The 26,691-nt window shown below is 43.0% G+C and overlaps 2 protein-coding genes and 1 long non-coding RNA gene across 11 annotated transcripts in view; 1 reads left to right on the top strand and 2 right to left on the bottom strand.

Moving 5' to 3' along the window:
- Positions 1-5,512, bottom strand: part of LOC139540376 (CUGBP Elav-like family member 2) — a 75,139-nt gene extending 69,627 nt beyond the window's left edge. For 2 of the 9 annotated variants that reach the window (XR_011668175.1, XR_011668177.1), the window contains exon 1: positions 5,138-5,505. Coding sequence is in view for 1 of the 9 variants with exons in the window: in XM_071344162.1 (XP_071200263.1) it covers positions 5,138-5,259 (122 nt within the window). In the remaining 8 variants the exon portion in view is untranslated. Of the gene's footprint in view, positions 1-992; positions 1,153-1,391; positions 1,724-5,137 lie in introns of those variants that run through there. The other 7 variants (XR_011668174.1, XR_011668172.1, XR_011668173.1 and 4 more) reach the window with 7 other exon arrangements.
- On the top strand, positions 158-6,505 carry LOC139540379 (uncharacterized). Its single transcript, XR_011668184.1, has 3 exons — positions 158-314; positions 4,664-4,810; positions 6,231-6,505. It is a non-coding gene; the product is annotated as an uncharacterized lncRNA (long non-coding RNA).
- Positions 6,506-13,196: 6,691 nt separating this feature from the next.
- On the bottom strand, positions 13,197-26,677 carry LOC139540374 (transcription initiation factor TFIID subunit 3-like). Its single transcript, XM_071344161.1, has 7 exons — positions 26,307-26,677; positions 24,948-25,199; positions 19,157-21,057; positions 18,986-19,068; positions 17,163-17,391; positions 14,559-14,665; positions 13,197-14,324 (listed from the first exon to the last, which is right to left on the bottom strand). The coding sequence occupies exons 1-7, from the start codon at positions 26,470-26,472 to the stop codon at positions 14,210-14,212; spliced, it is 2,853 nt and encodes a 950-aa protein (XP_071200262.1). The 5' UTR covers positions 26,473-26,677; the 3' UTR covers positions 13,197-14,209.
- Between the last annotated feature and the right edge of the window lie 14 nt (positions 26,678-26,691).

Genomic DNA, 26,691 nt, shown 5'->3' with positions numbered 1-26,691 from the left:
CCATTCGTAACAACTTAACCATTAAGAAACGAATATTCGATCAAAGAAGCTTCATGTAGTAAATTAGCAATTAGATTTTTTGTTGACCGTATTCGACAAGCTCATTGACCTTCATACATACATTTTCGTGGACAGACTTTGGGCGGAGTAAAACCTCTCGCTTCACATGAACATGCATAAATCCATCATCCAACAACAGCTGCGAGTTGGACAGGTCAGGGGTCGAAAGATTTCCCATGAGCATTATGACAAACGTATTTGTTGCCACTACAACAACAAAAATGTATTCCGTCTTGCATGGAAAAAGGAAACGGGTGAGAATGCTTCCCGTCTGTTCTTATCTAGTAGGAAAGCATATATTATTTGTCAGTCACCGTGTTTTAATGCAAATCCATTGATCAGACCATTTTATAATCAATATCTGGGCAAAGGATTTGTTGTAAAGGGTTTACGTTTGTAGCCATGTAGGCTATGCATGTCCCGTATGTTTCAGGAACTTGGCTACAGAGCCAAGCCCATATCTAGATATGGCTAGAGGGATTTCAGAGTTAACGGTGACTAGCAACGTAGAGCCTTGAGCTTCATACCCTATCTATGGGTGTGGGTTGAAATCCACTCATGGTAAGCCGAATTAGCCTGGGGGCATTTCTGAAAACAACACGCCTGTGTTGACTGGCTTCCTTTGCCAACAATCTATGTGGCGGTCACACGATTTTCATTAAAATTGCTCAGAAATGTACCACGTGTTCTGCAAGCCACCCTACACGAACCTCCATTACGGGAAATCGATTTGTTAACGGGGAAACTAGCTACAAATACGTAGCAAACTGCCTCTCCGTAAAACACGCCGAGTACAAACGCAAGAAATACCTCGCCAAAAAAATTACGTAAACTGTTACATTACATAGCGACTGTTGTGCAATGCTTGCCATCAAAAGCGTTGCAATGGGTAGTAACATTGTTAGTTGAAGTAAATTTCTGTCATGACCTACCCGAACCGAAGACTCCGTTGCTGTTCTGCTCAAGCAAGCAGCATTAAAAAAAACAAAGGGCGGCTGCCGCGTGTGCACGTTTCTCCCGCTCGCACAGTAAACACACAAGCAATACGACTTGTATAAACTTTAGAATGACGAGTCCGATAATGTCTGGAACGTCTTAACTCCGGAAGCAAATGTCACTTGACTAGTATTTCATTAGCTAAGCCGTAAACACATCTCAGTGAACTACTGTATAACGTTAGCGAGCTTATGGTACCTCCTTTTAGCTTTCTACTCAAAACGTCGACATTTGTGGCGCGTTGGACGCAACTTCATGTGCGGGCGTTACACATTTATTTGCAAGTCGTTCAAAAATGTTGACAAATACATGTCGGTTAGGCATTTGCTACTTACTTTGTGTCTTCCGAGCTCATCATCAACCGGCTTTCGACCGTCCTATCCGGAAGAAAATCCAGACCACTGTATGCCGAAGTCATGTTAACGAGCTACAGTACAACCCACCACGCCGTAGTCTTTCAACAATGAAAGTAATGGCTTCGAGATTCAACTGCTGCGCGACCACAAAACGGAGCCAGGGAGGGGGGGCCTTCTACTCCAAGCAGCCGAATGCGAATACTAAGTCATCAGAAGCGATTGACATTCGTCTTCTGCATGCCCCAGCTCATTTCTCCTCCAATCCCCAAATTGAAAAATAAACTACAAGCGAGCTGTCAACTGCAGGGAGAGCGAGAGAGGGGCGTGACTACTTCTATTCCCTGTCAAGTATGTAAAACATTTGACTAGGCCGGGGTTCCAGTTATTTTGTTTGCACGTCCATAGAATCCATACTTTACTTGACTATTTATTGTCAGTCTATTTGAAGTAGGCAGCAGTTTACACAAGTGTATTGGTACTCTAACCACCCATGGCTCAATCTGACCTAAACGATATGCTTGTGAAATATGACAGGTGTTGATCGAAGGAAAAGGAGATCCCAATAATCCCCTGGCTAGACTACTACAGAACCAAGACAGACAAAAAGAGATGGATGTTTATATGTATCAAAAAAGCTGTAAAACAAAAACAGCTATTTTTGTACCCCAAAGAGGGTGGATGGGTTAACAAAAGAGATGGACATTTTGTGAGAGGTAAGAGATTATCAGAGAAAGGGAAATTATAGGCTATGGCAACCCCATTCCATGAGTCCTTAGCTCAAGTACTTGGCTATTATTGAACCAGTCAAGTAGTAATAGGAAATCCCCTTTCTATAATACTCTTCTCCAATAATTCAAATGAAATGCTCAAAATGTTTGGTTAAGACACTCAAATCCGAGTCCCACCCTATTAATATCTGGGCCAGTATTCAAAAAGCTTGTCAGAGTAGGAGTGCTGGTCTAGGATCAGGTCGCCCCTGTCCATATAATGATATACATTTTAATCTAAAAGACAAAAGCATCCTATATCAGCGCTACTACACCGAGACTCTTTGTGAATATTGGCCAAGAAGAAAAAATCATTAAAATGCTGTTTTTTCCCCAGTCATCCTGAGTTTTTGGATGTGTCCCAAATGGCTCGCTATATAGTGCACTTCTTTTGGCCAGAGTCCAGCTTGCCATTTGGGACATAACCCTTGCTTCTATAAGGGTCACAGGTCATGTTCCCCTTTTGTGGTATTGCTGTTGTTTTCTTGGAGAGGGGGAGCCTGTCTTTCTTTGTTGAACTCGACTTGCTGGGCGAGGTTTCCCTATACAAACCCCCATTGAGGGGGGACAGATCACAATTGTAAAGTACTGTTTGTACCACAGCAGAGCAGGTACCAAATGGAAGAAAACAGACTGAAACAGAGAGGGAAGGACTAGCTGAATTGTTTAATAAGAAACGCTTGTTTTCGCTTTCCGTTGCTAAACATGTTGCTACGTTGTGCCCTAATGAATACAACCCGTAGCAGAGAGGGGCTGGCGGCCTAATTAACTGGACTGGAATAGTTCATTCTAGCACTCACAGCAGCTGCACATTCATAACCCCCTAAAATATTATTGGGAGTGTCTCACCAAGTTTCAAATTTCAAGTTTATTAGTCATACGGGATGCGCATGGTATACGTCGTCCAACAAAATTCCTACTTGCAGGTTCCTTCTGCAGACTCACTGATAAGAAATATCCTGTTTGTGAAATCCCGGTTAATCCTTGTATCCAAAGCAATTTTCAAGGCAGACTACAGTGCAGATTGTGTTGATTTTAGCGTTTCAAAGTGTTATGGCGCAGCCAAATACATACAATATGACTGTGACCTATTTTACCGTATAGGCTACATTCAGACAGGCACATACAATCTATGAACGCCCATTCGGATTTAGGGGCTGGGGCTGCTATAAAAAGCATCTATCAAAGCATCTCTTGGTTCAGATATTATGTTGAAATGTTACGCATTTGGACTGTAATCTGATATTACTACTATCTCACACAACATCAAAGTATGTGTGAGCTTTTGACTAGGCTATAATTGTGTTTAATCATTTTAGATCTCTGAAAATCTCTCTAAGAAGATACATTGCAAGAGGGACATGACAGCCCCCTTGTTTGGCCATTTTAAATGACAGCACCTTTGTCTTGTGGTGGTTATTAGTCTTGTGGAACCAGACATGTAAGTCTCTGAATATTACATATGGTCTGGCATATGAGATATTAATTGGGTAGCCTACAGTACATCACAGTTCCCCATTGTACACTAAATGACCCATCTATTTATGGAAGAAAGTATAAAACATTGTGCCGTAAAATATTAAAAAATAAATACTATTTTATTGTTGCAATGGAAGCATGTTGCTTGGAATGGATTGTATAGTTAGTTATTGGTTGCCGCCTCTTGACGTTAGCCTCACATGTTTAATCTCTCAGATTATTACTATCGTAATCCTATGGTAATCTCTACACGTACCATGCATTCTTTGTTTACATCTTTCTGTTCTGTGGTATTATTTTGCAACGTGGGACCATCTGTATGATCCCTGCCCCCTACAAATCAATTCATCTAGCATTTGATTTGCACCCCTTCTTAACCAATGGTGGAGCGGGTCAAGTAAAAATAGGCCAACTGTACAGAGCAACCCAAATATGTTACATCACCTATGTTTGTATATATCTATCGTCATGAACTTGCTGCCTGCCTATCTGCCTGGCTGACATCATTTCTCTCAGCTCTGAAAGCACTTGCAGAATGGCGACCAACTGAAGCTGGTGCTCTCAAAATGGAGAAGGAGTGGGAGAAGATCTGTGTATGACTCAATGTTCTAATCTGAAAATAAATGCAGATTTTTTTTATAGCTCGGCTGGCTGTTATGTTGGTTAACACTAACCTTATCAGATTAGTTTGAGTTAGGTTTTTGGTGCTGGTGCTGGTAATACTGGTTTATGCAAATGTCTTATTGGATGATGTAAATGTTTCTGTGCCCTGCAGTAGATTTGCAGTTTATATTGGTTTTGTCTGAAGGTGTTAGGGCAAGGCCTGGATGGATGGACTTGTTCGCACCACTGTCCTGTTCTGTGGCCTCTCTTTCATACAGTGGTAGATCCCTGTCCCTGCGTCACTGACTGACAGACTGACAGAGACCCATTTCTTCATCTTTTAATTGTGAGTGAAAGTCACACCTATTTTTAATTTATTTCTTCAACTTCTTTTCATTTCAGGGAGATGCAACTTTCCCGATCCCTGTGGACCAATACATCAGTATTGTGTATTCACAATACATTGGTTTTGAGTCAAATAATATAAGAAGGGAAAATGTATTTATTCACATTTGATTTGATGATAACTGCAATCAACAGGATCAATAGGTGAGTTTGTGAAGATGACTGAAGGGGGTGGATTTTGGGCAGGGGGGGATATTTTCCCCCATATCACAAGATAGCTTGTGTCTCTTTTCCTTTCAGTGAAAAACATACACATCACAAATCTACCCTAACCCACCATGGCATGAGAATGAATAGTTCAACTGAAAACAATGAATTGGTCCTATAACAATATCCATTATTCACCACCACAGGGACAAATAAGCATTATAAACACTGGCTAAAGCCCCAACCACAACAAAAGCCAGCCAGGCTAGATCTGATTCATTCATTCTGAATGAGGGGCCAAACCAACATCCAAGGACAACGTACCTCAGAGATCCTAGGTCCTCATTCCTGACGGGGACACCGGCGGCGGAGGCAGAGGGGGGACAGCGCATGCTGTTGACGTATAAGCTCTGCACCAGGGCTAGCTCCGACGAGTGTTCCAACATCGCACGGTGCTCTTCCAGAAAAATCCACCTTCTTATGTGTGTTAAATGGACACTTCTCTTCTTCTCACTATTTCTCCCTCTCTCCTCTCTATCTGGGTAGCTTTTTTCTCCCTCTCGATTTCTCTCTCGCTCTCTCTCTGTTTTTCACTCCCGCCCCTCTCTTTCTCTCCTCAGATGTAGTGCAGTAGAGCGGCACACACCCCTTTTGCTGACTGGCGTAGCTGAAATAATCCTTTTTGACAGCTCATCGTGGGCTAATGCATTGTGCAGCCCGGTTCGCAGGCTGCAAAGCTGCGGCCACAGTAGTACTCTTCCTCTAATTGACGCCCATATTAGGAAGAGTCCAGGAAATTGGACAAGGGGGATTTATTCCTACTGTCACACTGGGCAGACTGGGAAGAAAGGGGTAAATAAGGGGAAACGTCTGCAAAGTTTGCCAATGGATCTCTGGATCTGTTTCTTTCTCAGGTCCTGGGGTTGAGTGGGTTGTGGTATGATCCCTGTTTCATGTTTTGCATGTATTTGAATGCTTGGATACAGGAGAAATACAGGCCAAATGTAGGTCGAAACCAGGTGTTGTTGTGACAAAGCAAATACTGTACATACAGGCTAAACCTCAGGTACTGCACTTGTGGCAGGAATCATAAAGTGTGGTCCAACCAAAGTCTGTGTCAAGCAGGGAAATCGATCCAACAAGCAAAGCACCACACCCTTTTTATAACAGATACATGAATTTGTATGTAAAAACTGGATTCTGACGTGTAAAACTTCAAATGTTGAAATGATTTAAATGTTCCAACAATTCCATCTACTAACTCTGCAGTTACATGCAGATCTTTTGGTGGAGATTTAATCCGTGAAAACACCAAATATTTAACACCGGGAAATATTTATTGGGGCACGGCTTTTATCCAAAACCCTTATCCAGTCCAGTCATACCATCATTGTCTGAATAATCTTCTTTTGGACAGGAGGATGCGCATATGTCATTTTCTTCACATTCCCTGGACTGACTGATGATGAACCAGAGGATGAGAAGAGAGAGGTACAGGGAGCGACAGAGGAGAGACACAGAGAGGGGCAGACGGAGCCAACCCTGTCTACCTCTATGTACCCTCTCTCCAACTACAGCATGTTGTCATTATTACACTGGTGCAGAGATGGATAGCATAGCTTGCTGTATGTTTAGTCAGTAAGAAAACATTCTGGTGAGCATGGGTATCTTAATAAAGGAAGGATTACGCTAGTCTCCACTCTGATGGCATTTTGTTTGCATGTTGAGCCTGACATGAACAGAAATCTCTCTGCAATACTTTGCGATATGAAATATAGCCCCAGATTACATTCCAAATGGCACCATATTCCTATATAGTGCACTACTTTGGTCAGAGCCCTATAGGACCTGGTCAAAAGTAGTGCACTATAAATGGAATAGGGTGCCATTTGGGACACAACCATTATCATATCCCATGGCAGTGTAGCATATTAGTTGTTTGACCATGTCAAATACTAGTGTGGTCAGTTGTCATATCTGTTTGTAGTATAGCCAATTGTTCTTCTAGCGTGCGTCTATTGTCTTGTTTGGCATGACAACACACGGTAGAGACGTTGGCTATAGCACAAACGGATCTGGTAACTAGGCCAGTCAAATGCATTCTCGACTTCTTCACATAAGATACACACACGTGAAGGGCAGTTTTACATAAAGTGTTGTCACAGACCCTGGAGCCATTGGCCACCATCAACTGACAACAGGAACCAAAACATGAAGAGGCATACCCTTATGTCGTTTCAAATTACTGCCCTAATTTGCATAGCTTATACACCTACAATAGAGTTACCAAAATGAAAAGAAGTACGGCATGAAGTCAGATAATTTCCTGTTTATAACTTTATGTAGTTTAAAACTACTGCTTGAGTACCGTCATTTGCTTGGCAACTCATCATAGTCCACCCGGACTACACCACAGTGTTGTCAAAGTGAAGAGTATGGCAGAAAGGAGTACAGTAGGCAGAGGAAATAAACGAGAAAATATTTGACGATGGCATGCAGCCAGATGATTTCCTGTTGGTGTGTATAGTTCCTCCTTTTATTCCAGGTACATAAAGAAACAACCTAGTGTTTCAGTCTTACAACTTTAAGCTGAGATTTGCTCTGTAAGTAATATCCTTCTCTGACTCTGAGAGCCCAGGAGAAAATAAATCTAGGCCTCCGACCCCCTAAGGCGTTCTCTCTTGCTCTCTTTCTCATTCTCTCTCTCTCTGACTTTAAGTAGGAAAGTCATTTGAAACAGGGTCATGTATACTGTGCAGTACATGTGGATGTGTGTGTGTGCTGCATGTGGGCCGGGCGGGTATCATAGGGGATAAGACTGACATGGTGAAGGGGATCCTCTATTCCTCTGATCTGAGCATAAATCCCTCTGGTTTCAGCCTTGCTCTTACACACTTAGTTTCCGCTGACATAAATATTTTAACGCTGATGTTGAAATCCTAGCTAGTCTTTGTGATGTGTTGCTGCACCATATAAAGCAGAGAGCAACTACAGAGAGCAACTAAAGTTATTGTAATCTTGCACTAAGTGAACTTACAGTATCTCCTGAAATACCTCTGATCCAAGTGACACATTCAACAGTAGGCTTGATTCTAATGGACGAAAATTGATTTTGAAAGTAAAGCTGTATCTATTACAGAAACATTGAAGTTAAATTAATCAGGAAATAACATCCAATTCAAAGTAACACTTTCCAGAAGGTGAATAGAATCTGAAAGGGAAGTCTGCACATCCGTAAACCAACCACGTGTTAGGCTACTGAAAGACACGTGAAAGGGTTTGAGACCTCTGTCAGTCTCTTTCTTTCTCACTCACGTGCTCCCCATGACCCAAAGTGACAGGGTCGGTTTGTCTGGTGACTCAATGTTCACTAGCACTGCAGAAAGGCTTTTTTATGAAACTGGAAAACAACTACCAGCAACTGTCTACGGTCTGATTGTGAAAACAGATTGTGAAACTGCTGTCTGTCTTGTTTTGTTGAAACCTCCATGCATTCTTTTGTGAAAATGAAACCTCCATCCATAGGCTTTGGTTCTGGGTGTTGGAGGTGTCTGATAGCTTTCATTGGGTAATCTCAAATGAAATTGCATTGGTCACATACACATATTTAGCAGGTGTCATTGCGGGTCTAGCGAAATGCTTGTATTCCTAGCTCCAACAGTGCAGTAGTATCTAAAAATGATTCACAACAATACACACAAATCTAAAAGTAAAAGAATGGAAATGGGTTGGCGCCCCCCCTTGGGTTTGTGCCGTGGGGGAGATCTTTGAGGGCTATACTCAGCCTTGTCTCAGGATGGTAAGTTGGTGGTTGAAGATATCCCTCTAGTGATGTGGGGGCTGTGCTTTGGCAAAGTGGGTGGGGTTATATCCTGCCTGTTTGGCCCTGTCCGAGGATATCATCGGATGTTGCCACAGTGTCTCCTGACCCCTCCTGTCTCAGCCTCCAGTATTTATGCTGCAGTAGTTTATGTGTCGGGGGCTAGGGTCAGTGTGTTATATCTGGAGTATTTCTCCTGTCTTATCCAGTGTCCTGTGTGAATTTAAGTATGCTCTCTCTATTTCTCTCTTTCTTTCTCTCTCTCGGAGGACCTGAGCCCTAGGACCATGCCTCAATTACCTGGCATGATGACTCCTTGCTGTCCCCAGTCCACCTGGCCATGCTGCTGCTCCAGTTTCAACTGTTCTGCCTGCGGCTATGGAACCCTGACCTGTTCACCGGACATGCTACCTGTCTCAGACCTGCTGTTTTCAACTCTCTAGAGACAGCAGGAGTGGTAGAGATACTCTCAATGATCGGCTATAAAAAGCCAACTGACATTTACTCCTGAGGTGCTGACTTGTTGCACCCTCGACAACTACTGTGATTATTATTATTTGACCATGCTGGTCGTTTATGAACATTTGAACATCTTGGCCATGTTCTGTTATAATCTCCACCCGGCACAGCCAGAAGAGGACTAGCCACCCCTCATAGCCTGGTTCCTCTCTAGGTTTCTTCCTAGGTTTTGGCCTTTCTAGGGAGTTTTTCCTAGCCACCGTGCTTCTACACCTGCATTGCTTGCTGTTTGGGGTTTTAGGCTGGGTTTCTGTACAGCACTTTGATATATCAGCTGATGTAAGAAGGGCTATATAAATTGATTTGATTTGGAAATGAGAAATATATGCATATTAGATCAAGCAATGTCGGAGTGGCATTGACTAAAATACAGTAGAATAGAATACAGTATATGCATATGAGATGAGTAAAGCAGTTTGTAAAGATCATTAAAGTGACTAGTGTTCAATTATTAAAGTGGCCAGTGATTCCAAGTCTATCTATATAGTGCAGTAGACTAAGGTGCAGGGTTGTGTAACTGGGTGGAAGCCGGCTAGTGATGGCTATTTAACAGTCTGATGGCCTTAAGATAGAAGTTGTTTTTCAGTCTCTCGGTCCCAGCTTTGATACACCTGTACTGACCTCGCCATCTGGTTGATAGCGGGGTGAACAGGCTGTGGCTCGGGTGGTTGATGTCCTTGATGATCTTTTTGCCCTTCCTGAGACATTGGGTGCTGTAGGTGTCCTGGTGGGCAGATAGTTTGCCCCTGGTGATGCATTGGGCAGACCGCACCACCCTCTGGAGAGCCCTGCGGTTGCGGGCAGTGCAGTTGCCGTACCAGGTGGTGATACAGCCTGACAGGATGCTCTCAATTGTGCATCTGTAAAAATTTGTGAGGGTTTTAGGAGCCAAGACAAATTTCTTCAGCCTCCTGAGATTGAAGAGGAGAGAGAGAGGAGAGGGGGGGAGAAGTCTTAACCACCCAGCACCATAAGAGAAATTTGGCTAAGATTATCAACAGGACTAGGCAGTCATGGTCATCACGAGAGGAGATCATGTACCTGTCTACTGTCTCGTATATCACACCGGAGAGGATACAGTTTGCTTGTAAAAAGGATTTGCACGACATTTACATTATTATTACATTAGCAGGGAAGAGCTTGTATAAATCCAGTTTAATTTCAAATGCCAAACTTGTGTACAGAATGTTTGCTTGCACTTAACTCTGTACATATAATGCTTCATGGCTTTTTATGAGCATGTATGAGCCTACCACACTTTCTTACAAAGGCTGTTGCATAAACTTTGTTACATATTGAAAGATTTGTGTATTGTTGAATGAATGCATTGTGTTGCATAACCTGATAAAGCTAGCAGAGAGCCATGAAAGCACATTTTTATTTATCTGTACAAACCACCTTAGGTCATTAATGAGCTTATTTTGCATGTGCAATAGGACACTTTTTACTTCTCTTTTTCTAAGGCCAGTCCCCTTTCACTTCCTCCTTGATTTCTTCACATCAGACAACCTCGTGTCTCTTCTCCATTGAGGGCCAGCTGTGTCACACACACACACACGTTCTCTATCTCAGAACGTTCTCTAAAGGCCAATGTGCAGCATTACATTATTAGCTCTCACCTACACTACCCACCCAGCCAGCCAGCCACCCACACAACACAGCCCAAGCATGACAGTAAAATGCATCAGTTCTGCTTCCGGCCTGGCCAAAATGGTCAGTTTACGGTAAAAATGTCATCAAGATGAATAGCCCACATCATCTGACTCAACTGGTCTAAAATAGACCAAGATGAAACGCCCAGCGTGAGATGTACCAAGCTGTGACAGGCAGCAGAAACTTATACTGTAGCTCGTTTTCCCCTTAAAGGTGTAAATGAATCTGCAATAGTTACACCTGTTCAATGGTTATTTCATTGAACAGCTGTAACTATTGCAGATTACACCTTTAACAATGAATGAAATGTGTGCCCATTTGGGATACAGATTGTGGCTTCAAATACCTTCCAGATGTGACAGACGCCAGAAACTAATACTGTAGCTTCTTGAAGGTGCAATCTGTGATAGTTGCCGCTGTTCAATGGTTATTTAAATGAATGATATATTATATACCCATTGGAGTACAGGCTGTAGCTTTAAATACCATCACGATGCAAGTTACAAACTAAGTGCCTCCCAACTCATGGAGTGACAGAAAATGAAAATATTGGCTGTTACTATGGAGATGAGTTCCCATGCTGTTGCTATTCTTATTATTTGCACAGATACTCTTATACACTGTACATAAGTGAGTGGTAAGTGATACGTGATCTGGAGCTCAAAAACAAAAAGCAAAATGCATTCTTCCTATACAGACTGCAAAACAGATACCTAAATTATGTTTTTAATAACACCAATCACCGGGTGTCAGCAAATTATTTTGTGATCTCTGCAAGTGTTGGTTTTCTTTTTTGCTGTTCAATCAAATATTGCGCTCAGCATTTTACCTACAGGTAGAAAAGCAACAAAATATTCTTCTGCATGATGTAGGCCTCATTATAAACCAATCAGAAATCAATTTACTAGTCTATTATCAATCCCATAGCACCTGTGGTTTGTTGCGTCATGGGGGAACAAAAGACAGACACTACAAAAGCAAGTGGACTGTCATGATTACAGTTCAAAGGCAGTAAATGGAGTTCTCCAAATGGGCCAAACTGTATACCAGAGAGACATTCCTTCCAGTTTCTACATTCAGTATTTGGGAGCACATGCTTTTTGATGAGCATGCTGTGAGCAAAATGAATTCCACTTCGTCATGCACCAGAATCCAAAACATTGTATAAGAGCTTCTCTCTCAGGTCTTCTTGGCATGTGAAGACACCTGCTCGTTCCTGCATTAAGAATGACACCATGTGGTCATATGGAGAAATGCAAAATCTGAAGATTTGCTGTGTAATGGTACATAACTGTGCTGCATATTGCCTGACAGGAAAACCATGAAATGGGCAAAATGTTCACATACACCCATCATATACCCTGCTCTTACTTTTTACTCGTATCTATCCTGATGCCTAGTCACTTCTCCACCTGCCTACATGTACATATCTACCTCAATTACCACATATACCTGCACCTTGATACTGCACGGTACTGCTGTATATAGCTTCCTTCTTGTTTTTTCTTTTTCGTATTTAACTCTGCATCATTGGGAAAGAGCTTCTAAGTAAGCATTTCTCTGTATGGTCTACACCTGTTGTATTCGACGCATGTGATGAATTCAATTAGATTTCATTTTATGTATTACCACACCAGGAAGACATTACTCCTTAAACATTCTGAACTAAGCTTTACTTTAACATCCTACTTACCTTAGCCTTTTTAAGCATTATAATAAGAAAGTATAAAGGTTCATACATGTTTATAACAAGAGATAAAGCATTGCACCAGTTGGCTTTAAGTAAAGTAAAATGTTACCAGAGAGTGTACTTGAACATTCTACACTAGGCTTTCAGCCTACTCGAACATTCTGCACTAGGTTTTAGTACTTGAACATTCTATTAGACTATACACTAGACTTTTGGGTGCCAGTCCATTTCTGCTCTCTTGCCAACTCCTTATGGTATTTGGACATGCATAAGGAGTTGGCAAGGGAACAGAAACATTTACTTGAACACTCTGCACTAGGCTCTTCTTGGGTGCTACAGCTGAGACGGCTAGTGATTCACCTCCAGCTGGTGACACGGATATGTTTTGAGCAGTATGACTCCCTGCTCCTCAGACAGAAATCCAAAGGCAAAAATGACATACTACTTCTTCATCAAAACATTTTCTGATTAATTTAACAAATTCAAATTCACTGTTTTGTTAAAATATTTCCACTGTATTTTCATTCATTAAATGCATCAAAACAAAGGGGAAAAAATGTATAGGGAAAGGTTCAAAATTGCACAGAACAATCAATGTAAATGCATGAAGGAAGATAGAAGTGCGTATGCCCTCAAATTATATCAAAGTAAAGTTGCGTAGAGAAGTTAAGTACAAATGAGTGCATTCTTTTGAAAAAAAATTGGATGTCAATGAGACGGTTAGTCTTTAATATTGTAAATATCAGCAAAATGAGATACGTGTACAACGAGCACAGCTACAGTATAACTCTGATTGGGGGGCAATTCATAAGGGGAAAAAATTAAAATGTAATTAAAAAAATATACAGAAAATCATTAAAAACCAATAATTTGGAAATGGATTTAACAAGTCAGAAGACTCCTAAGAACAGAATGCACTTGGGCTTGGTTGGAAGTTGGTATTTACGCATTTTATAATACACACAAATGCAGTTACCTTTATATACATGACATATTTAAATGATACTGCAGAAAACCGGGGGGATCTGAATCTGTCATTCAGTTCGATGTTATTGAACTTTTTGTGGAAATACTAGCCTTGTTCCAAGATAAGTTTGTGTTGTCTTGCCATCTCCAACTCAAGCCAAAGGCCATAAGAGTTGGCAAGACAGCACAAACAGATAACGAACGGACCAGGCTATAGAAATACTAACAAAACAACAAGAATAATATGAAGATGGATGAATGTAGATTTTTCTCCATACCATGCCAATGCTATCTTTGACAACATTGAACTCAACAGTGATCGGTTTGTAACCACGATGATGGAAAGGCATGATCTCTGTGACGTCATCACACCTACTGAACGCTGGGCCAAGGGCTCTCACAACAAAGACTGTGTCCTAATTCTCTAGATTTAAACAATGGTGGAAACTCTCTCCAGCCAATGCTTACATCAACCCAATGCTTTTAGTGTGCAAGCCACATGCACACTTTGGGAGAAGGTTACAGAACTAGGACGTAGCCTTAAAAGCTGAGGTTGGATATGTGCTGGTTAAAGAGTCTGTCATTCACTAAAATCATCAGGATGTGTGAATGTCTTATCTGTCATTTTTTAATTTCTTTGTTTCCTTTTTTTTTTTTACAGCCAGTGCCAAGAGTGTTCCAGTATGGCTTGAAGAAGCAGTCAGTCCAGCTAATGAAAAGTCCAAAGTGTGCTTTGTTTTGCATAGTCTCAATGCACTTTGTGCTTCCGCTTCTTGTGTTTTTTGTCCTTCTTCTTGCCAGCACACTTCACACAGAACCACTGCTGGTCCTCGGGAGGGGCCGAGACCATCCCAACACATGGCCTGAGAAGAGAAGGACGGAATCAGTGAGTGAGTGAAAAAAGGAGGGAAGTTGGAGTGACATAAAAGTAAAAGTGGATATCAGCTTTCCACAGTGCAGCATAAGTATATTTTCTCGGTTCAACAACTAGTATCCTAGTACATGTTCCTCACTATCCTTCTACAGCAATAACTAGTCATATCAGCTGGACTGAACCACAGTAGATAAATGAATGGATGAAGCAAAGCCTTTCCTACCAATGGTACCAGTCATCGCAGTCATCACAGCCGATCATGGGACTGCCGTCATCAGGCTTGTTGCAACCAGGACAGATCCAGATCTGGTTCCCCAACTCATCACGAATCTACGGAGAGAAAGTGTAAGCAACAAGACACTCAGGATTAAAATAAGAATATACAGTTGAAGTCGGAAGTTTACATACACCTTAGCCAAATACATTTAAACTCAGTTTTTCACAATTCCTGACATTTAATCCAAGTAAAAATTCCCTGTCTTAGGCCAGTTAGGATCACCACTTTATTTTAAGAATGTGAAATGTCAGAATAATAGTAGAGAGAATTATTTATTTCAGCTTTTATTTCTTTCATCACATTCCCAGTAGGTCAGAAGTTTACATACGCTCAATTGGTATTTGGTAGCATTGCCTATAAAATTGTTTAACTTGGGTCAAACATTTTGGGTAGCCTTCCACAAGCTTCCCATAATACGTTGGGTGAATTTTGGCCCATTCCTCCTGACAGAGCTGGTGTAACTGAGTCTGGTTTGTAGGCCTCCTTGCTCACACACGCTTTTTCAGTTCTGCCCACACATTTCCTATAGGATTGAGGTCAGGGCTTTGTGATGGCCACTCCAATACCTTGACTTTGTTGTCCGTAAGCCATTTTGCCACAACTTTGGAAGTATGCTTGGGGTCATTGTCCATTTGGAAGACCCATTTGCGACCAAGCTTTAACTTCCTGACTGATGTCTTGAGATGGTTGATTCAATATATCCACATAATGTTCCCTCCTCATGATGCCATCTATTTTGTGAAGCGTACCAGTCCCTCCTGCAGCAAAGCACCCCCACAACATGATGCTGCCACCCCCGTGCTTCACGGTTGGGATGGTGTTCTTCGGCTTGCAAGCCTCCCCTTTTTCCTCCAAACATAATGATGGTCATTATGGCCAAACAGTTCTATTTTTGTTTCATCAGACCAGAGGACAATTCTCCAAAAAGTACGATCTTTGTCCCCATGTGCAGTCGCAAACCGTAGTCTGGCTTTTTTATGGCGGTTTTGGAGCAGTGGCTTCTTCCTTGCTGAGCGGCCTTTCAGGTTCTGTCGATATAGGACTCGTTTTACTGTGGATAGAGATACTTTTGTACCTGTTCCTCCAGGATCTTCACAAGGTCCTTTGCTGTTGTTCTGGGATTGATTTGCACTTTTCGCACCAAGGAGACAGAACACGTCTCCTTCCTGAGCGGTATGACGGCTGCGTGGTCCCATGTTGTTTATACTTGCGTACTATTGTTTGTACAGATGAACGTGGTACCTTCAGGCGTTTGGAAATTTCTCCCAAGGATAAACCAGACTTGTGGAGGTCTACAATTTTTTTTCTGAGGTCTTGGCTGATTTCTTTTGATTTTCCCATGATGTCAAGAAACGAGGCACTGAGTTTGAAGGTAGGCCTTGAAATACATCCACAGTTACACCTCCAATTGACTCAACTGTACATCACACATCCAGCCTAGTGTTGCACGGTATACCGAAACTTCTGTACTTTTTTGATATTAGAACATGAAAAGCGGTTTGGTAAAAAAGAAGAAGAGATATTTCGGTAATTCTGTCAAATGTGTCTCACTCATCAAGTCTGTATCTGTGCAGGCTAACTTTCCTTGCTAGCTTACAGCTGAAGCTAACATCAATTCACTACCCTAGTACTATGTTTGTGATAATATGCAAACTATAACGTGAAAAATATACTGATTTTAAAGCTGATTGCCACCAACTTTATTAATTCACTTAAAATCGTTCTCTCTCACGTGTCTCACCCAAAGATGACCTATTGCCTCAGCGAACTGACTGTGTGTGAGTAGGGCTCCGACCACCGCCCCCCTCTTGCCTTGTGAATGAGTCATTACTGGTTAAAGAGACAGCGCGCACTTTTATAAAATAAGCTACTTCTATGCAAATGTTGATGATCAGTACAATAATATAAGTCCCAAATGGAAGATAAACAGATTGTCTGTAATCTTTAGCCCCGTCATATCATCCAAAACATGCTCACTAACTCTAATGCAACACACACTCCTATTGAATATATATTCACCTGTATTGGGACTCTGCCTAAGCTACATCCAGTTCATCAATAGAGATTTACCATTCAAATAAATTGCCATTATTTTGTTATGTAGTTAGATTGTTTTTACCAAAGTCACATTGATTGTATAATTTATTCATTAAAAGCATACATGTCTGTCTCTGAAAAATTTGACTTAAAAAATGTCAAATGTGATGATGTTGAACTCAAAAGATGCCCAGCAACTGAACAGAGCAATAGCTGAGTTTCTCTGTCTGGATCAAGGGCCATTCTGGGACTTTGGCTAATATGCCTTGTGTTGAGTATTGTGATACTAAACCTGGTATCGAAGTCAAAATTCTGGTGTCGTGACAACACTAGTCCAGCCATGCACTACAGACATCATAGTAAAACTCCTTGTAAGCTATTCCCTGATGAATTTGCTATCACAAAAGGGGTCCCCGGCCCCTAAAATGTTTGAGAACCCCTGAGATAGAGGATAGGCATGACAGACACATAATTGTCTATATGGTTGAGGTAGAGGGTCTGACTGGGACTCACCACGTACGTCCTGACAGTTTCAGTGATCACACTGCGTACAGGCAGTTTGCTGGAGGACAGAATGGAGGCGGGGGAGAGCAACGAGGGTACAACTGGGGACAATAGGGGTGGAGGTGGTGGGGGCTGAAGGCGACTGCCAGGTCCTGATTTAGTGGCGGTGATCTTGGGTGCTGGCATCTTGGGTGGCGGCAGCGGTGGCTCGGAATTGGGAACCACCTTACTGATAACTCTGGAGATGGATATAAAGAGAAACAGAGGAGGGGGGGGGGGGTCAAACCAGAGCCTATGACACATTACTGCATGCGGATCAACAATACAGCTGCCTTGCTACACAGAGCCAACAGAATTTGTTCGGTACAGTATTTCTATGTATGGTTTCATGGTTGGTTTCAGTTTTTTTGGGGGGGGGAAATGTTTGCAAATGTATTAAAAAAACAACAACAAATATCACATTTACATAAGTATTCAGACCCTTTACTCAGTACTTTGTTGAAGCACCTTTGGCAGCGATTACAGTCTCAAGTCTTCTTGGGTATTAAGCTACAAACTTGGCACACCTGTATTTGGGGAGTTTCTCCCATTCTTCTTGGCAGATCCTCTCAAGCTCTGTCAGGTTGGATGGGGAGCGTTGCTGCACAGATATTTTCAGGTCTCTCCAGAGATGTTCGATCGTATTCAAGTCCCTCCTCTGGCTGGGACACTCAAGGACATTCAGAGATTTGTCCCAAAGCCACTCCTGCGTTGTCTTGGCTTAGGGTCATTGTCCTGTTGGAAGGTGAACCTTCACACCAGTCGGAGGTCCTGAGTGCTCTGGAGCAGGTTTTCATGAAGGATCTCTCTGTACTTTGCTCTGTTTATCTTTCCCTCAAACCTGACTAATCACCCTGTGTCCCTGCTGCTGAAAAACATCCCAACAGCATGATGCTGCCACCACCATGCTTCACCATAGGGATGGTATTGGCCAGGTGATGAGCGGTGCCAGGTTTCCTCCTGGCGTGACACTTGGCATTCAGGCTAACGACTTCAATCTTGGTTTCCTCAGACCAGAGAATCTTGCTTCTCATGGCCAGAGAAGCAAACTCCAAGTGGGCTGTCATGTGCCTTTTACTGAGGAGTCGCTTCAGTCTGGTCACGCCACCATAAAGGCCTGATTGGTAGAGTGCTGCAGAGATGGTTGTCCTGGAAGGTCCTCCCATCTCCACAGAGGAACTCTGGAGCTCTGTCAAAGTGACCATCGGGTTCTTGGTCACCTCCCTGACCAAGACCCTTCTCCCCCGATTGTTCAGTTTGGCTGGCTCTAGGAAGTGTCTTGGTGGTTCCAAACTTCTTCCAATTAAGAATGATGGAGGCCACTGTGTTCTTGGGGAGCTTCAATGTTGCAGACATTTTTTGGTACACTTCCCCTGATCTGTGCCTCAACACAATCCTGTCTCGGAGCTCTACAGACAATTCCTTCGATCTCATGGCTTGGTTTTTGCTCTGACATGCACTGTCAACGTTGGGACCTTATATAGACAGGTGTGTGCCTTTCCAAATCATGTCCAATCCATTGAATTTACCACAGCTCGACTCCAAGTTGTAGAAACATCTCAAGGATGATCAATGGAAACAGGATGCACCTGAACTCAATTTCGAGTCTCATAGCAAAGTGTCTGAATACTTACGTAAATAAGGTATCTCTTATTTAATCAATTTTAGAATACAGATGTAATGTAACAAAATGTGGAAAAAGTGAAGGGGTCTGAATACTTTCCGAATGCTCTGTAAGTTAAATGAAGGGACATATAAATGGACAGAAAGTTTAATTGAATTGAGAAACATACATTTTGTCCTGGCCAGCCCCAACCCTTAGGGTAAGCCTGGGGATGACTGGTGATGGGACAGCCACTGGAGTCTCCACCCTCACCTGTGACAGAGGGAAGAAAGGAGAGCAACCAGTTAGTCACTGTTATAAACGCTACACTATAAATCAATACTGGAAAAACACAACTTACCTTTTCGAGCCTAATCCTCTCTTTTTCCTTCTCTTTCTCCTTCTCCCGTTTTTCCTTGTCTTTCTCCTTCTCTTTCCTCTTCTCCTCTTTCTCCCTCTCCTTCTCCTTGGATTTTTCCCTCTCCTTTTCCTTCTCCTTGTCTTTATCTTTCTTCTTCTTCTTCTCCTTCTTGTCTTTCTTCTTGTCCTTCTCTTTGCTCTTCACATCCTTTTCCTGGAGGATAGGCGGAAGAGGAGGCAGCATGGAGGGGATGCGGAGACACGTCGATGGGCTGAACAGGGCAGGCATGTCACCCAAACCGAACGGGGTGAGGGAGGATATCTTCTGCCGGTCCTTACCCTTGTCCCGCTTGTCTTTGCCCTTCTTGCTCTTCTCCTTGTCCTTTTTTTTGTCTTTGTGTTTGTCCTTCTCCTTCCTGCCACTGCCATCCCCTCCATCTCGCGACTTGATCTTGATCACGGAGCCCTCGGGTCCGCCGAACCCTGACCTCTGACCCAGGAAGTGTTCCCTGAGGTCATCGTCCTTGTTACCGAAGTCCTTCCATGGCATCTTGGCCTCCTTGGAGAAAGAATCTTTGCTCTTATCCCTGTTCTTATCCTTGTTCTTCTCTTTCATCTTCCCCTTGTCCTTATCCCTCTCTTTATCTTTTGGCTTCTCTCCTTTCTCCTTCTTCTTCATCTTCGTCTTCAGCTCCTTCTTGAGTTTCTTCTTGATGTCAGCCGAGGAGACAAGCTTGTTCTTCTCCTCGTACATCTTGAGGAGGGGCTCAGGGGTCGGGGGCGAGGCGGATGCTGAGGACAGGTATGACTCGCCTTGGGGGTGTCCCGCATTTGGACCGCCCTGGTTTACTTTACGTAGGACCTCGTTGATGGAGTCGTCCATGGTCCAGTTCCCGGGGCCACCGCCTGCGTTGACGTGAAGCGGTGTAGAAGTGTCTTTACCCAGGCTGTTGGCACCCAGTGAGAGCTTAGGCGTTCCGCCTGGCTCCATGATAGTAAGCCTCCGTGGAGAGGAGAAGCCATCACTCTCTGACTCGGAGCCTGATGAGAAGGCAAACGGGTCAGGCTCTCGCTCAGCGCATGCCCTAGCGATCACAGCGTCGATAGAATCGTCAATATCAGCGTTGTCGCCGCCAGGTTCGCAGAGTTTATCAGAGACGAAACCCGCCAGCTCGCGGTCCTCCAGGCTTTGCTGCACGTGGATGTTTTCCTTCCCCATCCTCTCGCTGAGGGCCGACAGGGGAAGTCTCTGTAGGGCCAGGGCCTGAGCCTCTGCTTTTCCCTGGGAGTGAGAACCAGACTTGACTCCAGAACCCATTTTGGGGCTCTTGGGACTTTTAGGGCTCTTGGTCCGGCCCGGGGACTTTTTCCGCTCCTTGGAAGATTTGGGCGAGCGGATGGGGCTGCCTGACATAGCCCCACCAGCATTGACCCCCTTTGGGGACTTAGTCCGTGGCCTACCAGGGGATGAGCCTTTGGGCCCTTTGCGGCCTTGACCGCCATGAGACTTATGATCAGAGTGTCTCCCTGGGGTCACCGGCTGGGGTCTGAACAATGTCGGAGGCCCAGGTGTCTCTGGAGACAGAGACATTGAACCCATGCTGTCGTGGGAATGGGAGGCCATCATGCCTGGAGGGACACGCTGAGGGTTGAGGGAGGTGAGGGGCTCCCTGGGCTCCATGCTCCAGTCGGGGCTGAAGCCGGGGTGCATGCGAGGCCTCTTGGAGGTGGGCATCATACCCATGGCGGCGTCGGGGCTGTCTAGGTGTCTCTTCACAGGGTGGTTCTCATCGTTCACCACCTCGTCGTCATCCATGTCCTCGTCTGTATCGTCCAGCGGGACCTGCATGGCCTCGGCAGAGGTGCCCATGTCCGCCAGGGCTTCTTCCTCCTCCTCCTCTTCTATAGATGGGAGAAGAGAGAGAGGGAGAGAGGATGAGACACAGCAAAGAGAAGCAGAGGGAGAGTGAGAGAGAAAGTCAAAGGTTCATCACTGCCATTCAATCAATCTCGCCCTCTGATTAGTATTGTATTAAAGGACAAAGAAAAAAAGCACTGATTATCTGTCCATCGTAACCCCATTAACACACAAAAGCACGCACACGTGTCTCACGTAGGGCTGTTGCGGTGAACATATTACCGCTACTCCAGCAGTGATGAGTCATAACCGCAGTCAAGCGGTCACGGTAATCTCCTCTTAGGCACTCTGGACATGCATTCAGTACACAACTCGTTATCAACTGTCAGGTGCTAATGGCCTGGTACTCAGTGCTCTATTGTCCCTCTAACCACTCTGACATCAATGCAAATGCATTCGAAAATCCCATCAATCACTCATCAGAACAGTATCATGCTTTTAAAACTGACCTCACTGATCAATTTGAAGAAAGAAGTTCGAACAACAGGTTGAAACTGAATGGAAAACATGGTCGTTGTGGATGTTGTTTCAAAGCCAAACCCAACTAAACGGACAGTGCTTTCTAAGATTAAATCAAAACACCCATAAGCATACAGTGCCTTCAGAAAGTATTCATACCCCTTGACATTCCAAATTGTGTTGTGTTACAACCTGAATTTACACCCCATACCCCATTATGACAAAGTGAAAACCTGTTTTTAGAAACTTTTGTAAATGTATTCAAAATGAATACTGAAATACCCCTGAGTCCACACATTAAGGAATCACCGTTGGCAGTGATTACAGTTGTGAGTCTTTCTGGGCAAGTCTCTATGGGCTTTGCACAATTGGATTGAACAATATCTGCCCATTATTCTTTTCAAAATTCTTCAAGCTCTGTCAAATTGAATATTATTATTCTGTACTTCCTTCTTTTCACTCTGTCAATTAGGTTAGTATTAAGGTGTTATGACAATGTTGTTGATCCATCCTCAGTTTTCTCCTATCACAGTCAATAAACTCTGAAACTGTTTTAAAGTCACCATTGGCCCCATGGTGAAATCCCTGAGTGGTAACTGAGTTAGGAAGGACGCCTGTATTTTTGTAGTGACTGGGTGTTTTGCTAAACCATCCAAAGTGTAATTAATAACTCAACTCATCCAGAACGCCGCAGCCCGTCTGGTGTTCAACCTTCCCAAGTTCTCTCACGTCACCCCGCTCCTCCTCTCTCTCCACTGGCTTCCAGTTGAAGCTCGCATCCGCTACAAGACCATGGTGCTTGCCTACAGAGCTGTGAGGGGAACGGCACCTCCGTACCTTCAGGCTCTGATCAGGCCAGGCCCTACACCCAAACAAGGGCACTGCGTTCATCCACCTCTGGCCTGCTCGCCTCCCTACCTCTGAGGAAGTACAGTTCCCGCTCAGCCCAGTCAAAACTGTTCGCTGCTCTGGCACCCCAATGGTGGAACAAACTCCCTCACGACGCCAGGTCAGCGGAGTCAATCACCACCTTCCGGAGACACCTGAAACCCCACCTCTTTAAGGAATACCTAGGATAGGATAAAGTAATCCTTCTAACCCCCCCCCCACCCTTAAAAGAGTTAGATGCACTATTGTAAAGTGGTTGTTCCACTGGATATCATAAGGTGAATGCACCAATTTGTAAGTCGCTCTGGATAAGAGCGTCTGCTAAATGACTTAAATGTAAATGTAATAACTCCACCATGTTCAAAGGGATATTCAGCTTCTTTTTTTTTTTTTTACCGATCTACCAATAAGTGCCCTTTTTTTCTTTGCACCTGGTCTTTGTGGTTGAATCTGTGTTTGAAATTCACTGCTAGACCGACAGATCTTACAGATAATTGTATGTGTGGGGTACAGAGATGAGGTAGTCATTCAAAAATCATGTTAAACACTATTATTGCACACCGATTGAGTCCATGCAACTTACGTGACTTGTTAAGCAAATGTTTACTCCTGAATTTATTTAGGCTTGCCATAACATTTTTTTAAATTAATTTGTAAAAATATCAAAAAACATAATTTCACTTTAACATTATGGGGTATTGTGTCTAGGCCTGTGACACAAAATCAGAATTTAATCCATTTTAAATTCAGGCTCAACAAAATGTGGAAGAAGTCAAGGGTTGTGAATACTTTCTGAAGACACTGTATATGCTCTGTGTGAGTGCCATTTAGATCTCTGGAAATTTTATCTCCCTTTGGTTTAGATTATCCCCATTATGCAAAGTAATATTTCTAAATGGGTAGGCCTATTCAATCTTGTATCAACATTGGGATTTTGTATCACATTAGTGTCTAGATGTTCTCTCATTAACCACAATGCACTGCAACAACTTTCTTATTTGTGAAACTATTCCACCCGATTACCTTAACAGCATTACTAGTATTGGATAACGAGGCGAGAGGATTCTATTCTCACTCTCGAGCAGTTTGACTAGAGTTTGATTGATTTGGCAGCTTAATTTTTATTTTACCTTTATTTAACTGGGCAAGTCAGTTCAGAACATATTTTCAATGACGGCCTAGGAACAGTGGGTTAACTGCCTTGTTCAGGGGCAGAACGACAGATTTTTACCTTGTCAGCTCGGGGATTCGATCTTGCAACCTTTCGGTCACTAGTTCAACGCTCTAACCACTATGCTATCTGCCGCCCCGGCTTTTAAACATTTATAAACATTCCGAAAAACATAATTCCACTTTGACATTATAGGGTATTGTGTGTAGGCCAGCGGGAAACAAAAGTCAATTTAATCCATTTTAAATTCAGACTATTTTTACAAACAAAATGTGGAAAAAGTTAACGTGTGTGAATACTTTCTGAAGGCACTGTATTAGAGCTTATGCATAGGCCTATGTGAGCCCAAGCCTGAAAAAAAATACAGAATTAAAATAATAATTCTGCCTTTATAGCCAAATACGCATGGCAGAATTTATTTATTTAAAAAAATATATATATATTTAAGAGGTCTTTGATACATAATTGGTCTAGCCTATACTCCAAAATTAAACTAATTATAGTACTGGACTGTATTATGCATACTGGATGGGCTGGTTACCTTATGCTACGCTCCAAACTTTCTATCCATGAGTCTAGGAGAGAACCTATAGGCCTAGGTGATGCTGTTGGCTCATTGATTGTGCAGGGTGGCTTACAGTTAGCCTACAATTATAGTGCATTTGTATTTGATTTTGAATAGCCTAGTAATAAAGGCATTTTTTTTTTAATTTTCATAATTAATAGGCTGACATTACCTTTGGCTTCCATCTCCGCCTCTCTCTCCTTCATTCCTTTCTCGAGTGTGCGCAGAGAGAGGGGCTGTCAACAGTTTAATGCAATATGTTTCATTGTAAAAACATTGCTATCGATGTTCCAGAACAGATTTCACTTGGTTTCCCAAATTAAGCACTGGGTAGCTGCAGGAACACTGTTGGCGAGTCTATGGCATACAGAGTTTTGGCGGAATATAACCTGTCGCACAGCAAGAGGCTGCATGCTCCTCAAACAGTGGTTGATACGTGTAGTGAAATAGGCTAAGCATATAACATACATTCTGTTCTTCTGAAATACATTTTCTTCATATCATGATTCTTTAGACCTGCCTAAAATAAATAATGTATTTATTGTGATGATGTATATTAAACTAATTTATTAGACTTTAAATGTAGATGTTCCAAAGGCGCGCATCAGCGGCTTGTATGTGTGGAGGCCTGGAGATGTTAATGTCCTTATGTTAATTAACGGTCAATTACCGTGAGGCCGGCAGTCATTTACATAACAATAACCGGCTGACGAAATGTCATGACCCCCACAGCCCTAACCTCACACACACAGTTCCCTCAGACACACAATTAATATTGTTAAAGTCCTCACCTTCTTGCAAAGAGACCAAGGGTGGCATATAATCTGGAATGTATTCCCTCCTCTCCTCGGCATCCCCCCGTACCCCCACTCCAGGCTGAGGGAACTGCAGCATGTTATTTTTGCTGAGGGGGAAGAGAGGTGTCTGCTGGGAGAACCCCACAGGCTCCAGGTTATGGACATAGTCCTCCAGCTCGGACAGGCTCACACCCAGCAGTCTGAAGGCCTGGCCCACGTCCTCCAGTACTGGGTCTGTTCGCCCATCTAGGACGAGAGGAAAAGTGCATGCATGAGACGTGATCAAACCTTTATGTTTCCTTCTCCTTCTATGCATGCATATATGATGCATGTACTATAGATGGGTTAGCTGATAACTTAAGAAACGATACGCACACTTCAATGGGGCAGAAGTCTGTGTTATTGTGATTCTGGATGGCCAGATAGTTGGCAACAATGACTAGAAGCTTCTATGTGGGGGATCGTAGGTGGCTTGTTTCAGTTAGTTTTATCTTGTTCTTGATACCATGTTTTGTTTTGAGGTGTTTTGACTGAAGTCACGCCTATGCAATATAGCTCAAATTAGCAAGCTAGAAAACCAACAGCTGTAAGTACATATTTGAGAGACAAGTGCTCATGACATTGTGCAAATTTACTTATGTTTTCAATAAACATTGGAGACGAAATAAAGTTGACATGTTGTCAACAATCTAAGCCAACACTGTCTGTTTTGCCCCATAGTTGTGCATGCGTCGGTTGTTGCTAAACAACCAACCCGTCTATAGTATACACTATAACAAACTAACTGAGTGAAGTCTTTTACACCATTGCATGACGTAAGAGATTTTCAAAAACCAGACAGAAGTTATTTTTTAGACCATCAATTATGCCTTCAGCAAATCATTGATTAAATTCAACCCAGGAAAGAAAGTGGCATTTACAGCTAACGTTACCTAGTATTTTTTTTAAGCCCATTTCTAAACAAGATGCCACACTGTTTTCATTGGAACTACAGTATGTTAGAACACTCCCCCATGTTGACATCTGAGCAAGCTAGTTAGCACACACACCACAGTATGACCCGTTTCAAATTGAGAAACAAACATGGTCATAAGCGACTAAATGTATATAACGATTGTAGTTAGCTAAACATTAAATAAATGTAATTTTGGGAAATGACTTTTGCAAACCAACCTAGTCATTGTTTACATGACTAAGAGCTAGGCTAACTTTACTGTACAGTCTCTGACAACCTTAACACTAGGCCTTGATTGAAGAAGGCGCTAGTCACAGAGCATGGAATAAACAACGCGACCCAATACCTAGACAGATTAATTTAATTTACAGTGGACATGTCTGAAATACAGTACTTACATAGCTCCGAGTATCGATGACAACCCCTGGCTAACTGCTGGATATATCTGTGAAGAACATCGGAGAGCAGGTCGCAGGCTGTGAGCTGCACTGCATCCCAGCCCAGCGCTTGGCAGATCTGCGCCACCGACACACGCAGCAGCGAGCGAGCATAGCTCTCGCACATCTTGCTGACTTTAATAACGGTCCTAGTTTATTCAATCCCTACTATAAAACATCCTCCTGGTCTTCATGATGCATGAAATACGTGCAGGTTGTGAACAAAATGCTCGATGAGGGATACTGCTGACATCTATTCGAGTATATATGTTGGCGCTCTTGCCAGAGCCGCCATCTTGTTTCCACCGACAAACCCATCCCAGAAAACGTCGATTAGACATGCGCA

The sequence above is a fragment of the Salvelinus alpinus genome, chromosome 15, assembly GCF_045679555.1.
Source record: "Salvelinus alpinus chromosome 15, SLU_Salpinus.1, whole genome shotgun sequence".
Classification (NCBI taxonomy): domain Eukaryota; kingdom Metazoa; phylum Chordata; class Actinopteri; order Salmoniformes; family Salmonidae; genus Salvelinus; species Salvelinus alpinus.
The sequence above is the reverse complement of the archived record's forward strand: the minus strand, read 5'-3'. Positions and strand labels throughout refer to the sequence as shown.

Excerpts from the sequence above, each read along its gene's own strand:
- LOC139540374 (XM_071344161.1), bottom strand. The coding sequence starts at position 26,472 with ATGTGCGAGAGCTATGCTCGCTCGCTGCTGCGTGTGTCGGTGGCGCAG. Across the intron at positions 25,200-26,306 it reads TCATCGATACTCGGAGCTAT|ATGGGCGAACAGACCCAGTA; the intron begins GTAAGTACTGTA and ends CTCTCGTCCTAG. Across the intron at positions 17,392-18,985 it reads GGGGCTGGCCAGGACAAAAT|AGTTATCAGTAAGGTGGTTC; the intron begins GTATGTTTCTCA and ends ATCCATCTCCAG.